Raw genomic sequence first — 17,765 nt, 5'->3', positions numbered from 1 at the left:
TGTAACCAGTGGGACATTGTGCATAAATTTGGGATTCCTTACAACAGCCAGGGCCAATCTCTTGCAGAGAGGGCTCATTTAACGCTAAAACGTGCCCTGGACAGATACGATCAGATGAAGGGGAAAACCGCCCCTAACCTCCCAGCGGTGCAAAACACTCTTAATCTTTGTTTATATACTTTAAACTTTCTTAATCTAACTGGCACTCCTTCATCCTCTGCTGCGACTCGTCATTTTTCCACAGTTCCAGTCTCCTCCCCCAGGCCTTTGGTCTACTATCGTCAGCTACTGGATCTCACTTGGAGAGGCCCAGCAGATCTTATCACCTGGGGACGAGGCTACGCTGCAGTGCAGCTTGACGATCGGGTGCTGTGGGTGCCAGGAAGACACGTAAGACCATATCTTCCTAAACATGCAGACACAAAAGGGGGACATGGACATTCACACACACCTCCCCTTCCTGCGGGAACCTCCAGAGATGACAGTACTCCAACAACTGGCTGACCCCCTGCCTGACCTGGAGACTGGGCAGGGGCACCCACAACCACTGCCTTGCGAAGAACGTGAAGAATCTCCCAGGGGATATTCATTGCTTCATCAAAAAACACCTAATCATCACTCCTTTTTTTCCCTTGTGCGTTTATTGAATTGTTTGTTAGTTTTGCTATTTTGCTACCCCTTGATGCTTCATACAATGATGAGATAAAACTTTTGAGCAAAGCTGAGTATGTTTCACTTTCGGTATCCCTAGTGGGGGTACCTGGTTTGGCCGCAGGCAACCAACGAACAGCGCATCGCATTGCCTGTTCTTTAGCAAAAACCATTAACGCTACATCAATAGCCATTGCTGTCTTAACACAAGAACAAATAGAGCTCCGACATGCAATTTTGGAGAATAGAGCTGCTATAGACTTTTTGTTATTGTTACATCATCTAGGCTGTGAGTCTGTAAAAAACATGTGTTGCTTTAACATCTCAGACAACTCACATTTGATAAAAAAGCAATTGGACAACTTAAAGGATCTTGCATCTCACATTCGAGAGGATGTGTTACCTGCCTGGTGGGATGCCCTTTGGTCCTGGCTTCCGGATGGCTCCTGGCTACGTATTATCCTAACTGCTATGATTGTTGTGGTAATAGTTCTTGTAACACTTTGCTGCTGTATTCAATGCGTTCCATCATTACTACAAATCTTTAAAAGTCTTCTGCCCTCTAATAGGAAGGTCATTCTCACTCGGGAAATTAAACCCCTTCTGGACTTAGAGGCCCACTTGCATCAGCTGGAAGCTATATCAAAGAAGCAACCTTTCTCTCTGCCCAGCGAGGAGAAAGAGTCTATCTTTTAAAAAAATAAAAACAGGGGAGATGTGGGAACGCGGGAACTAGTGTCTTGGAATGTGCGTGCGAAAAGCATAGACCTTGAGCATGACACGTATGATGACCCAGTTTCTCTAGCAACATTCTCCTTCCCTGCACTCTTATCTTGCTTTTCTTGCTGCTAGCCTAAGAAAAGTGCAACATTATATATCATGAGGTGGGCTGATGGGGCCCTTCTCTCGCTCTTGCTTTCTTTTTCTCATGAATCAGCACCTTGAAATGTAGCACAAGTTATGTGATTTTTATTGGTTATATTTTGTACGCTTAATACGTTATAAGTTTGAATTGGTGTAACAGACCCATGTGAAATGTAGCATCACAGAAGCCTGCCTTTCTTTGTTTGCTTTCAATAAAAGGGTCATCCTGGATTTAATCTGGGTTGCTTCACCAGAGAGAAAATCCAGGTTGCTTCACCAGAGAGAAAATCCAGGTTGCCTCACCAAAGAAGTTTCTTGTCCGCGGTTTTTTCTCTTACATTGGATTTGTGAGTAACCCGCAGTCAGTTGCCAGCTGCGAGCTTCCATACGGAAGCAGCACCATTTGATCTTTTCATTCATCAACTCGGGGACCAGTTCTGAAAAGGTCTGAGTGGAGCCAGTAGAGCCCCACCTATTTGAAGGATTATGTCTATGTGTTCTAGTAAGGAGGGGTGTTGAATCCTGGCTTAGCCACCCTAACTGCTGCCTGATTGGTTAAACTTAAACAATGGTTTAAATTTTATTCTTTATACTGTCTCAGGCAAAAATGCCTCAATTTTTGTGAAAAAAGTGACCTTTTCTCACCGATTTTCTTTTACAAAAATGAGGCTTTTTGCCTTCTCCCAGTCCCCAGGAGCTCTCTGCAGGCTCCCCAGACCTTTTGCCCACCCCATTTTTGTGAAACAAAATGGCCCATTTTCCACAAAAACTGGACCCTTTTTGCCATTCCCCAGCATCCAGGAACTCCCTGCAGGCTTCCTAGACCCTTTTCCCACCCAATGTTTGTGGGGGGGGAAATGGGCAAAAAATGGCCCATTTTTCACAAAAACAGGGCTGTTTTTGCCTTCTAATTACCCACCTGGCATGACTGGAGGAGGAATTCTGGGAGTTGAAGTCTACCAGTCTTAAAGCTTTCAAGTTTGAAGACCCCTGGGTTAGGGACTGGGGTGCAAGGCTATTCAAACTTGGCAAGTTTAAGACTTGTGGACTTCAACTCCCATTCTTGAGCTAGCACGACTGAAGGAGGAATTCTGGGAGTTAATAATAATAATAATAATAATTTATTAGATTTGTATGCCGCACCTTTCCGAAGACTCGGGGCGGCTCACAACAACGATAAAAACAATATTATACTGGCACAAATCTAATATTAAAAAAACCCCTAAAAACCCTATCATAATTAAAAACCAAACAGCACATACATACCAAACATAAATTATAATAAGCCTGGGGGAAAGGTATCTCAAATCCCCCATGTCCACAAGTCTTAAACTTGCCAAGTTTGAATACCCTTGCAGTGTACCAATTGTCAGGTTTGAAGTTTGTAAAAAGTGTACATGGTTGTAGAGAGTATACATATTCTGCTACACTGGTATTTTATTAAATAACATATTACTACACCATTTGGTTCAGAATACTTTTTTCCTTGTTTTCCACCTCTAAAATCTAGGTGCATCTTATACTCCGGTGAGTCTTATAATCCAAAAAATACAGTATTTATTCTATGCAGTTTTTTCTCCCTACCAACATTGGTTAAAAATGGGTGAAAAAAAATATGTGTTTGGTTCAGCTGCATTTGTCAAATACTTGACTATCAATCTTTTTCAATATAGTATCTCTGCAGTAAGCATTGAAGAGATTTGGGGGCTTTATTCTCTGGTTCTGTTTTGTCTCAAATTGTATGCAGCAGAAGAAAAACAATCCCTTACAGATTATGCAGCCTGGAAGGCATTGCTGCCCAACTTACGAAGCGTCATCAATCCAGTCCTCATTTGCCAGGATTGCTTCAATATGTGGGTTTGTTATTACCACATCATCCATCTCCAATTCAGACGGTTCAGACTGTGTCTCCATTGTACCAATTAGGTCAACAATAGGCCTAGGAGGAAGCACAAAAGAAATCTAAGGCATTGTTGAGTCAAAACACTCCTTATTAAGCTTATATTTGACCAATAAATTAAATATGTTTTGAGATTAAAATTTACTCATAGAACCCTTAATTGATTGTTATTTATTTAGTTATTTACAAAAATCCAGAATAAGACATTCCCATTTTGGAATCCTTCAGATGTGGTGTGCCTACAGTGCCTTGACTCCTTAATGTTGGCTGGTTTCAAATTCTGGAAATTGCTGTTCCAAAACATTTTAGGTGAGTGAATGAATTACTAGAATCCACAGTTGAAAAATTATCTCACCTGGTATCATAATGACTCAAGAAGTCCTTGGGTCGGCAGTAACGCTGCCTACATACCACAACCAGAGCCACAAAAGAAGCCAGGAAGATGGTTGCCAATACCCCAATAGCTACAATCACAACAGTCTCCATTGATGCTCGTGGTAACCTCAAGGGATGAATGGACAATTCAACAGCAAGATGTCTTCAGGAACACTTCTACCTGAATTAAAACTGAATAAAATGAAGTCTTGCTGGTTAAATATACCAGGAATAATGAAACCTGGGGCTTTTAGAGTCTTCTTTAAAAAAATATCTGGGACTCAAAATAAAGAAGAGTTTTGGGTCAATCAATTTGAATTAGTATTGAACAGAGTCCAGTCTTTCCAAACAATAATATGGATACACTAACTTTTTTTCTCAAGCAATATAAGGTTGCTGTTAGAACAATATGGACTTAAAGCCTTACTAATAAGTTGAAATGTTAGATGATCTACTCACATGTCCATATATCTATATTGTGCCCATCCTCACTTATTCTTGCTAGTATCTGTCAAATGACCTGCTCCCTTCTTTGACTATCTTTATGATTAATTGCCAGATTTTTTTTCAATAATATAATACTTGAATTAATGTAGTATGCAATCTTGCTTGAGTGTGTGCTTAGCAAAATGAAATTATGGCTCATCTGATCTATCATGTTTTACAGTTGAAATGTCTTTTTAATTAAACAATTCTTTGGCAGATTACAATGTAATGTTTTCTTCCTGCATTGCTGTTTTTATTGCTTTAAGGCACTTCTGCCCAACCTCATTGTGTCAATTTAGAATGTGTTCCAAAGAGTTCCTGCAGTTTCCCACTATATCACTGTTGAAGATGATAATGGGGCAGGAAACCCGGGGCAAAGTTTTCCTTCTGGTCTGTCTGTCAGGGTTAAATTCATTTGTTCACAATACAGGTAGGAAATTCAACTCAGTGGCTGAGAGGGAGCTGATGGACAGCTCAGGATTCATCTTCTTTCTTCTTGCACCAGTTTACCAAATAAAAGAGCTGTTGTCTTAGCTGAGAGTTCTGTCTCTTCATTTGACCCACATCTAACAAATCACTTGTGCTTGGCAGCTGAGCCTTTTCCCCTCCTTGGTTCATTGCTAGTTTTTCTTAAATTGATTATTTTTCTATTGGATGGTTTTTCTTGCTTTAACTCACCGGTTGATTCTGAATTTCAACAATCTATCCCACATCACTCAGCCAGGTTTAAAAATCCTAACACTTTTAAATAATTATTTTCCTCAAAACTGCTCTATTAGAAAGCTGCAGATGAGCACTATAGTGTTCTTTTCTCACCATTTGAAAGTTAGTAGGAGTAAATATGAACGCAGGTTGGCTTTAAAGTGTTGGAATTGTTAAGAAGCAACTTATGAGTAGCTGCATGGGGAACAAAACAGTGGGATAATTGGCAGGATAAAATTCATGAATAGAATGTACTGATGGAAGGATATGAACTATTCAAAAGAAAGAGAAAGAGATCTAACAAAAGAGGAAGTGAAATTGCATTATATATAACCTCTGCAGAAATACATAAACCAAGAATGGAACCTCCTTGAATATATATGAGTCAATAAAAAAGGAAAAAATGATGACATTGTCATATACTACAGGGCACCCATCCAAACAGAAGAAATATATTAACTTTTTGCTAATGGAGTAATGGAGGACATTAGCTACTTTGATATCAAGTGGGAGACAAAGTCTGCATCAAGTGGGAGGTCAACCAGGTTTCTGACAACCCAGCTGACAACTTTGTCATATAAAAGGTAGAGGAAGGAACTAGAGGGATGGCTATACTGGACCTAATTCTTACTAAGAGAGAAGAAATTATAGAGGTGGCTGAATTGCAGGAATTTTGGAGGAGAGTGATCAGGCCATATTAAAATTCAATATACTACAGATAAAAGCAATAGAACATAATCAAACCAATATCTTAGACCAGGGGTCTCCAGCCTTGACTTGGGGATTTCAGTTTTGCTGGCTGAGGAATTCTAGGAGTTGAATTCCACAAGTCATGAAGTTGACAAGGTTGGAGACCCCTGTCTTAAGACTTTAAAAGAGGTGATGTGAAGAAATTTAAGAGAGTACTTAGGAAGAATACCATGGATGAAAATTTTAAAGGGAAAAACAACTCAAGAAGCTTGGGAAATTAAAAAAGTGTGATTTAAAAAGCTCAAGCCAGCACAATACCACTGATTCAGAGAGCTAAAGCTAAAACACAGGAAGAATGATTGTAGGATTGAGTATATGTAGTCCAGTGAAAAGAAGGAGTAGGGGCGAAATGACAGCAGTGTTCCAAAGGGTATTTATTTTCCAAAGTAACAGAAAGGGTATTTATTTTCCAAAGTAACAGAAAGCAAGAAAAGAATTGAGAAGAGCCTAAAACTGAGGAAAAGTTTCCTGACAGTGAGAACAATAAACCAGTAAATGGCTTGCCTTTAGAAATTGTGGGTGCTCCATCACTAGAGGCTTTTAAAAAGAGACTTGACAAACATTTGTCTGAAATGGTAAAGGTCCTCTGCCTGAGCAGGGGATTTGACTAGAAGACCTTCAAAGTCTCTTCAAACTCTGTTATTTTGTTATCTGTTCTGTTAATTGTTCTAGTCTTTTAGCAATATCTTTGGAACTCCTCAGTCACCCAGGTCACGGTTGTCCCAAAGGTGTTTTTTCAAGAGGCATCTGGACTTTCTGTTTTTTCTTTGAAGACATTTCACTTCTCATTTAAGAAGCTTCTTCAGCTCTGACTGGATGGTGGGGAATGAAGGATTTATACTCCTTGCAGTCATTTATAATCATAAATAAATATATAATAAACATAATGAAAAATTCTACAGATAAAAAGATGGCTGTGCCATATTGTGGCCAATCTTCATATGGAAACAGTAGAAACTTTATTATCTATGTATCACATATTTTTGCTTATTTTTATTTGTTATCATCTGCCTGCCTGCCTGCCTGCCTGCCTGCCTGCCTGCCTGCCTACCCACCTACCTACCTATTTATTTGAGTTGAAAGGGACCTTGCAGGTCATCAAGTCCAACCCCCTGCTCAAGCAGGAAATCCTACACCTCCCCAGCCAGATGGCAGTCCAATCTCCTCTTGAAAATGTCCAGAGTTGGGGCATTTACAACCTCTGCTGGCAGGCCATTCCACTGGTTGATCGCTCTGACCATCATCAAATTCTTCCTTATTTCCAGGTTGAATCTCTCATTGGTCAGCTTCCATCTGTTGTTCCTTTTCTGGCCCTGTGGTGCTTTGGAAAATAGTGTGACCCCCTCCCCTCTGTGGCAACCCCTCAAGTACAGTATCTGTATACTGCTATCATGTCCCCCCTTGCCCTTCTTTTCACTAGCCTATCCATGCCCAGTTCCAGCAACCTCTCTTCATATGTTTTTGTTCTAGTCCCCTTTTCATTTTGGTTGCTCTTTTCTGTACACTTTTCTAGAGTTTTTACGTCTCTTTTGAAGTGTGGTGACAAGAACTGAATGCAATACTCCAGGTGTGGTCTGACTTCCCTAATCTTGGAGTGCATCTCCCTGTTGATGCAGCTTCAGAGTGTGTTGGCTTTTTTAGCCGCTGCTGCACATTGCTGGCTCATATTTAGTTGGTTATCCACCAATACTCCAAGATCTCTTTCACAGTCACTATTCAATTCCAAATATCTACTATAGAATTAGAAACTTTAAAACAATATTTGGACTGTAATTTGCAAAATGGATTCATATAATCCTCCCAATCACGTGTTTCAGCTTCTGTTTTCTTTGGATCCAAGAAGCCAGACCCCAGTGAGGCTAATAATCTTGATAACTCCCCCAACTGAGAATGGTCAATGATTATAAGGCTCTAAATGCAGTCATAGTAAGAGACCATTATACACTGCCATTAATTCCAGACCTATTAGATAAACTACTAAAAGCAAGTATTTTTACAAGACTAGACTTCTGCAATGCTTACAATCTTATTTGAATAAAATAAGGCATGAAAACTTAATTTGCCTTTGACACCAGATTCAGTAAATTTGAACATAAAGTGCTGTCCTTTGGTCTGTTCAATGACTTGGCCGTATTTTCTAGATTTGTGAACCACGTTTTTCAAGATTTAATTGATAAATTTGTGATCTTATATTACATAGTCAAAGTGAATTAAGAAAAATGAGGGTGGATGAGGAAGAAGGTGATTAAAAACAGAAACACCGGGTCCAAGAAAGAAAACAAGTCTTAGGAAAGTAGCCAAGTGGACAATCACTCATTCCCAGAGACAAATAATGCAAGAGGCATTCATTCTCACCGTCAGTATCTGGCTTTTTTGCAAAGAGACCAAGCACATCTTGCAGGCAAGGAGAGCAGAAGCATTGTCTTAAGTTTTGATGCATAATCACGTAAATAGCACCAGTTAAGGGAATGTTAGATTAAGAACATCTTGACTGAAAATTAACTGGGTAAGCCTGAATGGTAAGGAACGGAAGCCATGAAACTGGAAAGAAATAGCCAGCGCAGTCCTATTTCTTGTAAACACAATGCTTCCTACTGCTGCTGTTTTTTTATAAAATGTTCATTGTCAGGTAATCCGTTCCAAATAATGTTCTGCCGTCTTGAGTACCAACAGAACTACACAAAGTCATTTAGCACTAATGGCAACAAAAGACAGGGGAGAAGAAGAATTAACATTGCAGATGTGACTGCTGGGGTTTATGATGATCAAACACAGATGGTTAGGTCATTTTTTAAAAAGCAACAGAACATTTCTTTCATGAAAAATTCTGCACGGTAGATATAAAATATAAAAGTCACTCTGAATTCCTTTCACAGGTGTAATCGCTGAGCAATTTAAGCCTGCGTAGCCAAAGGCTTGAATCGTTTGGTTAAACATATTTAAAATATTACTTTTTAAAAAATCACCATACAAAAATCACTGATTGTTTTCCATAGCATATTAATGAGCCCAATGGGAATCAAAGGCAATTGATGATTATCTCAGGGACCGCCTTCTGCTGCACGAATCCCAGCGACCAGTTAGGTCCCACAGAGTGGGCCTTCTCCGGGTCCCGTCAACTAAACAATGTCGTTTGGCGGGACCCAGGGGAAGAGCCTTCTCTGTGGCGGCCCCGGCCCTTTGGAACCAACTCCCCCCCAGAGATTAGAATTGTCCCCGCCCTCCTTGCCTTTTGTAAGCTTCTTAAAACCCACCTCTGCTGTCAGGCATGGTGGAACTGAGATATTCTTTCACCCTAGGCCTTACAATTTACACATGGTATGTTTGTATGTATGTTTGGTTTTATAATAAGGTTTTTTTTAGTTGTTTAGTATTGCATTGTTACATGCTGTTTTTTATCACTGTTGTTAGCTGCCCCGAGTCTGCGGAGAGGGGCGGCATACAAATCCAATAAATAAATAAATAATAAATAAATGATGTGAATTTATAACACCTTCTTTAAAAAAGACTTTCCGCATCCCATTAAAATATTATTGGTTGTGATATTTTATTGTTCATTGTTCTTAGGATAGCCATTGTGATGAGACCTAAAACATAAGAACCTACTAATATCTGATTCACGCTCAAGTGGACGCGGAGAGTTCAATTCTCCAAATGTGGGAAACGTAAGACCAGCAATGCACAGGATTACTGAAAACACGGTGAGTAAACTAGTCCCAATGAGGGCTGAAACAGTCTGCACCAATAATATACTTTGGGCCAGATGTTCCTTCAGCCTTTTCTCTTCTTCTTCCTTCTGCTTCTTCTCTTTTGCAATAGGGAGCAAAGTAGCAATCCTTTCTCTCCTAGGACTTTCCTTTGGCTTTGCTTAGAGACCTGGAGTTGAAATGTATGGAATTCTCCATAATGGCAAGGTCGGACATCTCAGTGACAAATCACTATATCAATGAAGCACTGAGGCTTCACCTCACTGGCAGCATTCACCCCAACATATTGATTTGGAGTTGGAGAACTTTGAATTTTAAGGCAAAATCATAGGGGTTATAGAGAGTTCAACACCTGTTTGTGCGTCGCCTGGTCATTGGCATAAAATATGAGTTTGATAAAAAGTACAAAGATGGGAAGTTTCCCTTCCACCAACTCTGGTTGTCTTTTTTGCTGCTGCATTGGTACCAAGCCCTACTTTCCTGGTTTTTCTGCATTTAGGATAGCTCAGTCCCACAGATTTCTTGTCCACAGGGACTTAAGAATCTGAGAGCATTGTGATAAGCCCCACCAGTCATGCTCGTGTTCCGGATTTGTCTGTGGGCAGCACCTGTGGAGGGATGTGCTGCCATTTCACCTTGACAGCTCTGGGCCTTCTCCTCAGCAAGCTGGCTCACCAGCCTCCTGGATGATATTTTAATTTACTCTCAGAATGAGGCTTAACTTATAGAACATGTGCACCCAATATTCAGTAGACTAAAAGATAAACATCTCTTTGCCAAGCCAAGGAAAGGCAAGGAGGGTGGGGGCAATCCTAATCTCCAGAGGGTTGGAGATTCCAGAGGGTCGGGGTCACCACAGAGAAGGCTCTTCCCCTGGGTCCCGCCAGACAACATTGTTTCATCGACAGGACCTGGAGAAGGCCAACTCTGTGGGACCTAACCGGTTGCTGGGATTCATGCAGCAGGAGGCGGTCCCGGAGATATTCTGGTCCGATGCCATGAAGGGCTTTATAGGTCATAATCAACACTTTGAGTTGTGACTGGAAACTGATCGGCAACCAATGCAGACTGCAGAGTGTTGGTGTAACATGGGCATACCTGGGGAAGCCCATGATTGCTCTTGCAGCTGCATTCTGCATGATCTGAAGTTTCCGAACACTCTTCAAAGGTAGCTCATGTAGAAGGCATTACAGTAGTCGAACCTCGAGGTGATGAGTGCATGAGTGACTGTGAGCAGTGAGTCCCGGTCCAGGTAGGGCCGCAACTGGTGCACCAGGCGAACCTGGGCAAACGCCCCCCTCGCCACAGCTGAAATATGGTTCTCTTATGTAAGCTGTGGATCGAGAAGGATGACCAAGTTGCGGACTCTCTCTGAGGGGGTCAGTAATCCCCCCCCAGGGGGATGGACGGACAGATGGAATTGTCCCTGGGAGGCAAAACCCACAGCCACTCCGTCTTATCAGGGTTGAACTTGAGTCTGTTGACACCCATCCAGACCCTAACAGCCTCCAGGCACCGGCACATCACTTCCACTGCTTCGTTGACTGGACATGGGGTGGAGATGTACAGTTGGGTATCTTCAGTGTACTGATGATACCTCACCCCATGCCCCTGGATGATCTCGCCAATACAATTATGGCATGTTTAATAAATAACTCCTTGCTGTTAAATCAGCATTCCAACTCTGGAAACCCTTCCTACAATGTGCGTGTTTTCCTATAGAGGTCAAACTAAGCCGCTTTCCCCCAGACAAGTCAGATGGAGTTAATTCTTCTAATGTTTTGATTTCTACATTAAATGCATTACAGACTCCAAGAATTTAATGCTAGATCCATTCTCTCGCAAATCAATACATTCTGTTCCAAAGATCCCACAACCAACATCAATCCTACAATCTTTCAAATTCCAGATTCACCGATCGCCACTAACCACTGAGAGATTGGAAACTACCCAATTGCACCAGGACTTACTCACAAGCATAAAGACATAGCCCAACCTTTTCTAGACCACATCTTTCACTACCATGGCATGATCTTAGCACTTGTGTCAGAGAGAGGAATGCAATTCCTATCTAGATTTTGGAAAGCACTTTTCCAGCTACTAAATGTCAAGATCGATCTCTCTTCAGCTCACCCCTTTGCCACAAAAGCCAGTATTTCACCAAGGATTACTTTTTGAAGATGCCTTCCCAGCCCCAACAACACCCTCCAATGCCAGTCATAATAGAGAGAGAACCAGATTACAAGGTAGAATAAATCTTAGACTTTAGGAAAAGAAGCATCCAGCACTTGATTCATTGGAAAGCTACATGGTTGCCGATCAGATCACCCTTGGGAAAATAAACAGTATGTTGATGCCCCTGATTTAGTTTGTCAGTTCCACCAGCATTTCCCTGACAAGCTATGGCTAACCAAGTTATCAGCACTCTGCCAATTTCATCGGAGGAACTCATTGAGGTTAACTAGTCCCTTTGCATTCTTCTCGGGGGGAAAGGGAGACTCACCTATGATGCACGTTCCATATCTGGCCTTCAACTCCCAAAAAGGGGCAGGGAGGAACCCTCCAAAAATTTTGTGTGTTACAGGAGCCCCAGTGGCACAGTGGTTAGATTGCAGTACTGCAGGCTACCCTTGCTGATCGACTGGTTGCCAGCAGTTTGGCAGATCAAATCTCAATAGGCTGAAGGTTGACCCAGCCTTCTATCCTTCCAAGATTGGTAAAATGAGGACCCAGATTGTTCGGGGCAATATGCTTACTCTCTGTAAACTGCTTAGAGAGGGCTGTAAAGCACTGTGCAGCAGTATATAAACGTAAATGCTAAATGCCATTGCTACAGCAACCACCACCTGATTCATAAGCTCCTGGAGAGGAGTGGGAGGAGGATTTTTGAGACTGTCTCCTTTCCACTCCTGCCAGCTTCCCATGAGAACTCGGACTTTGAATGATGGAAGGGGAAAGCAGCATAGAAGAAACCATGGAAGAGGAGAAGGGCCAGTAATGGAGTGATGTAGGAGATGACCAGGCTGAGCTTGAGAGGGGTGTGTGTGTCAAATGAATCATCAGTTATGAGTCCATGTGTGCCCATAAGAGACCAGCCCATCTTGAATTCCTTTGACTCTTATTTACTGCCAATTTGCTTTGACTGTCAGTAGCTCAGATTCTTGTAAAGAGCTTAAGCTTGCAATACATTTTTATACTCAGTTGAATTGCCTTAATCTTCTGATTTCCCCCACTCCTTGACAGCAACTATGGTAAAACATAATGTGTAAAGCCAATCATTTTAGTTTGTATATCATAATTCAGAATTATGTCTTTACCAAGCCATTAGTGTTTGTAAATCTAACTATGGTTAAAAGAATATTGTCTTATTATTGGTTACATAGCACTAATTAACTTAAAAAACAAGTTGCCACTGAAATTTCAAGAGCAAAGGAAGTGATTTTTGCGTAATTAGTTATTATTATCACTGTTGTTAAATTTATGTAATACTGTATCTTTAATAACTAGAAATCATATATAATTAAAAAAACCTTCTGTATCTGAAATGGAAACATTACATTTGAATGAAAATTGCTTTCCTCCCAGGCATACTTTTTAAAGGTTTTTAAAGGTTAAGTAATAGTGCTAATAAGTGAAACCTGCATCTCAATTACTTGGGGATTTTAAAAATTGGCAAATATGCAAATTATCAGTTAAAGTCTGTTGGTATTTTATTAAGTATTAGTTGTATTTTATTTTATTTTATTAAGTAAACTTAAATAATAATCTTCAATTGAAGCACCTTCAGTTGTAAGTTGCTAAAGCAATCAGGAGAGAGATTATTGTGTTTCACTTGGCTATACAGTGCATATAATACACAAGTTCAGAAATGAGGTTTTGCTATAGGAAACCTAACTAATTTAATTTTGGAAACTACAGGCTTTAAAAAATAAAAAATTCTCACCTGGAATCTGTAGGAATACTATAGGATCTGCCACCATTACCGGAACTTTAGTGTGAAGAAAGCAACTGAGCAAATAACATTAGTCATGCATGAACTTTACCCCCTCATCCCAACCCACAGCAAATAGTGTAAGAACACATGGAAGAGAAAGATAACTTCCTTGGCAACACTTTTGGCCTGGCATACACTAGACACCGGCTCAATTGGCTTTTCACAGAAAAAAAGGATGGCACGTACCGGTACATTCACTATGGAGCAGGAGGTTGGCAGTGTTTGCAGTTACCAAACAAAGTAGAGGCATGTGATATCCAATGACAGGATATATTGGCAAAATTAAAACTATTCTGAACTTAAATTATACTACTTATATAAATCTTGCGTTATTAAACAACAAAGCGGATCTCATTATTGTCATCAATTAGTTCTTATAGTGGATATAATGGGATTGTTTCTCATTGGAAATGTTACTTAGCCATAATTTCCTGGGTTTGTAGTCTAATATAAAGATGTAGTTCTTCCATCGTCTTGCAGAGCTTGGATTAACTTTTAAGGCATCTTAATCTTTATTTGATCCACATTTGAAAATTTGAGGAATCTATTGAAGTGCGACCATTACCGGTAAGTCGCAAAAGTTTTGGAAAATGATTGGGTTAAGATCTTAATGGATTTTAAGATCCATTTTATTTGTAACATGCCTGGTATAATAATTATTGAAAAGAAAAAAAGTCTGCTTCACTGACATTTCTATTCCTAGTGATGCTAGAATTGAGGAGAAGCAATTGGATAAAGTTAAGAATTACCAGGACTTGCAGACTGAAGTTTTAATGTTTATAGAAAAGAAATCCAATTGTGATTGGAACTCTCAGAGTGACCTATAAAGGACTACCTTGATATTTGTAAATACTGAATTTATCAGTATTTCAGTACCGAACACCTTAATTTTACAAGAGCTACCCTGCCTGGAACTTCCTATATTCTTAGATGCTATCTCAATAATTCCTAGGTTGTTTGTTAAGATGTGGATTGTTAAGTTTCCATCAATCTTAAACTGTGAATCTATCGTAATTGTAGATAACATACACATAGTAATAGACAATGCAATACTTGGAAAAAATGGAATAGAAAGAAAATTGTGAGTCCCATCCATTACATATGGTGGAACCAAGAGAAATTGATGGCTTCCGATTAATGGAATATCATTCCCCTGGAGATAAGATTGGCTGGCATTTTGTTACTTTTCTGCAATGCCTTGAAAATATGGATTGGCAGCTGGCTTGGGGACCTCCAGCTAAAACAAAGCCATTGGCTGCCCCTGTGGGGTGGGATCAGTATGGGTTTTAGTTGTTGTAAGCAGTTCTGAATCACTGTGGATGATCATATACACTTTTAAAATAAATAAATAAAAACTGGAGGAAATTACGAACTACAAAGATATACAGTATTAAAAATAAAATAACTGCAAATAGAAATAGAAGAACTGTGGCAAAAGTGATACCAACATTAATAAGTGCCTACGATGCAATTCAAAAGCATCTAGAGCACCACTTGAACATCATGAGTATTGACGAAATAGCCATCAATCAATTGCAAAAGACAAGTTTATTTGGAACAGTTTACATCCTATATATTTAATATTATTAAACAGTATCTACCTATCTCCTGTCTTTGTGAAGGATTCAATAGGTGGCCAAAAATTTCAAACTCAGTGTAAACATCTGGTAGTTTATGCAATCTACCATAACATGAATGCATATGCTGCTTCCAGATCTTTTGGATGACTTACAATTGTAAACAAAAAAAAACCCTCAACAAAGAACAGTAGAAAGTCTTAATTTATTTTCATTGTTTTTCCAACGGTTTCTGTTATACTACACTTTTTATGCAAGCATCACAACTTCACTATTATCAGAGAAACTTCCTGGATATTACTAAAACCACTGTCAACACAGTGCCTTTGTAAAAGTCATAACATTAAAAAGAGACATGAAACATGGCAGGAAGCTTAGGAATTTTTCCCCTGGCAACAGCTCCCTCATATAACAGTGGCCTTCTCTGAAGCAAAACATCTGTTTTTTTTAAAAAAAGGATTAGTCTGTAAACTCTCATTATTTCTTACTCCTAAAAAACAAAAGAGGGATTTAATCCCACTTGCCTCTTTTCAGATCTTTTAACAAAAGCAAATGGGAATGAACCCAAATGTAGCTAGAGAATCACCCCTCCCACAAGCTAAAGGCTTCACCTAGAAGCAACAGGGTGGGATGCATACTAAAATAGTTCTTCCCTTTACCTGGGAGTGTTGTACTGGAGGAGACCACACTGCTTCACTTGCCCTTCCAAGCAAGTTCTTTCGAAGGTAAGAAAGGCCTCTTGTCTGCTAGTGCAACTCTTGCAGCCTTCTTGTTAAGTCCTGCCTACATTCCTGAGCAAGATAAAACTGAACAGATGCCAGATGGACAGAGGCGAGCTTTGAAAGTGGGCTGGCCATGCATAGGGGATTTGGGGTGGGGTGCTTTCAGCCGAGATGTGGTGTTCAGCCTTCCTTGCAGAAGAAAATATCTGCAGTGTACCCAAGAATGAAATATATTGTGGCCTGTCTAATAAATACTATAAAGCACGATTTTACAAACTTTTCCATACCACAACCCCCTAAAATGTTAAATGAATTTGTGTGACTCCCTCACAAATAATGATTTCACTGGATAGGGTTGGGTGAGAGATTAAAAAATAACTTTTATTCAGTAAACTTTACATCTCAGAGGGCACCCAAACTTGTCATAAAATTTCTTATGGCAGTTTTGCAATAGCAAAATGAAGAACAGAAGCTAGAAGGAAATTTTATTGTGCTTCCATTCTGCCTGCTGAAGTCTGATGTCTTTTATTTTGTCCCCCACAACCCGCTACTAAGTTGGAGAACTTTGCCACTAGCAGTTCACAAAAAATGTTATAATTAGTAAGGTGATGAAGCCACATTTCATTTTGATGCCGCTTTCAAAATTGCTGGGCAATTTTGAAACCTGTGGACTTCTATTTCCCAGGATTCCCCAGCCAGCATGTTATTAAAGAGTTATTATTGTGTATTTGTTTACTGCAGAGGTTTCCAAACTTGGCAACTTTAAGACTTCTGTACTTCAACTCCCAGAATTCTGGGAGTTGAAGTCCACAAGTCTTAAAGTTGCCAAGTTTGGGGACCCCTGGTTTACTGGATATTTGTTTACTTTAGGAGCAGTCACAGTGGAACCAAAAACTAGCAGCTGTAATAACATTTTAAAAACAGGTTTTGTAGAGGAGGTGAAAGACTATATTCACAGTACTATATTCATTCATTTTTATTATCTAATTAAGGCATATTGACCTCAATTTTAGCTTCTGAAGAAGTACGTAGAATTAAAATATATTAATCTATTAAACTATATTAGGGAAACTATTCAACTATATCTTTTGACGTTAGTCAGAGGTAGTTTTTTTGCATTATATATCATAATGGATGCGGTGCCTTCCTCTCTCCATCAAGACAGGCCAAAAAAAGGTACTATTTCTATTAAAACAGGAGAGAGAGAAAATGATCTCCAAATAGTTTATGGCTTTTCAAGGATATGTCTGCCATCCATTTATCAGCAGAATAACTTTGTGTACATTCACTAGTCTGATTTTCTTTTCAGCCTAATGGAATATAGAAAGAAATCATGTAAAGGAGGAAGATTGGAATTATTTTTGTCCCAGGCTGGCTTTAGGCTAAGAATTAGTACATACTGCCCTAGTTTAATGGGGAAAAAATGCTAAACCCCTCCAAATAATTCGAAAAGAGCAAATCTTCCTATCAACAAGTGGTGGTGCCCTATACCCTTAAACTATTTTTGTATTTGCCATTCCACAGAATAACTGTCTGAAAACTGAATAGAATAAGAAATATAAAAAGACTATATGATAATGGGCCAGAAAAAAAAGATCCAGCTAAAATTCCCAATGCATCTCTGTAGGAGAGGCCACTGGAAAGCAGCTGTAGGTGCACCAAAATCTCTGAGCAGCTTCCAGAGATCATGCAGTACTTGCACTATGCAGTAGTTGAGAGGTCAAGTGTTGCAACTGAACCTCTCGATCTTCTGAAGAGCTACTTTGGGACATTTTACTAACCATGGTTGGTGATATAACCGTTGGGTTCTACAGTTCATGGCATGGCCTCTTTCACTGTAAATATGTATGTGATTATATTGAACTTAGGGATGCAGTGGTTCATTGGCTAAGATACTGAGCTTGTTGATCAGAAGGTCATCAGTTCAGCAGTTCGAATCCCTTGTGCTGGGTAATGGAGTGAGTTCCTGTCACTTGTCCCAGCTTCTGCCAACCTAGCAGTTCGAAAGCATGTTAAAAATGCAAGTAGAAAAATAGG

At 39.8% G+C, this 17,765-nt stretch overlaps 1 protein-coding gene and 1 pseudogene across 2 annotated transcripts in view; both read right to left on the bottom strand.

Annotated features, from left to right (window-relative positions):
• Positions 1–16,006, bottom strand: part of TMEM98 (transmembrane protein 98) — a 28,133-nt gene extending 12,127 nt beyond the window's left edge. The window contains exons 1-3 of one of the 2 annotated variants that reach the window (XM_070727456.1): positions 15,666–16,006; positions 3,771–3,982; positions 3,323–3,454 (exon numbers count right to left, since the gene is read on the bottom strand). In XM_070727456.1, the coding sequence (XP_070583557.1) occupies positions 3,323–3,454; positions 3,771–3,901 (263 nt within the window). In that variant the 5' untranslated portion in view covers positions 3,902–3,982; positions 15,666–16,006. Of the gene's footprint in view, positions 1–3,322; positions 3,455–3,770; positions 3,983–13,378; positions 13,472–15,665 lie in introns of those variants that run through there. The other variant, XM_070727457.1, reaches the window with a different exon arrangement.
• Positions 9,251–9,895, bottom strand: LOC139153849 (motile sperm domain-containing protein 1 pseudogene; annotated as a pseudogene).
• Positions 16,007–17,765: the final 1,759 nt, after the last annotated feature.

This window comes from Erythrolamprus reginae, chromosome Z (genome assembly GCF_031021105.1).
Source record: "Erythrolamprus reginae isolate rEryReg1 chromosome Z, rEryReg1.hap1, whole genome shotgun sequence".
Taxonomy (NCBI): domain Eukaryota; kingdom Metazoa; phylum Chordata; class Lepidosauria; order Squamata; family Dipsadidae; genus Erythrolamprus; species Erythrolamprus reginae.
The sequence above is the reverse complement of the archived record's forward strand: the minus strand, read 5'-3'. Positions and strand labels throughout refer to the sequence as shown.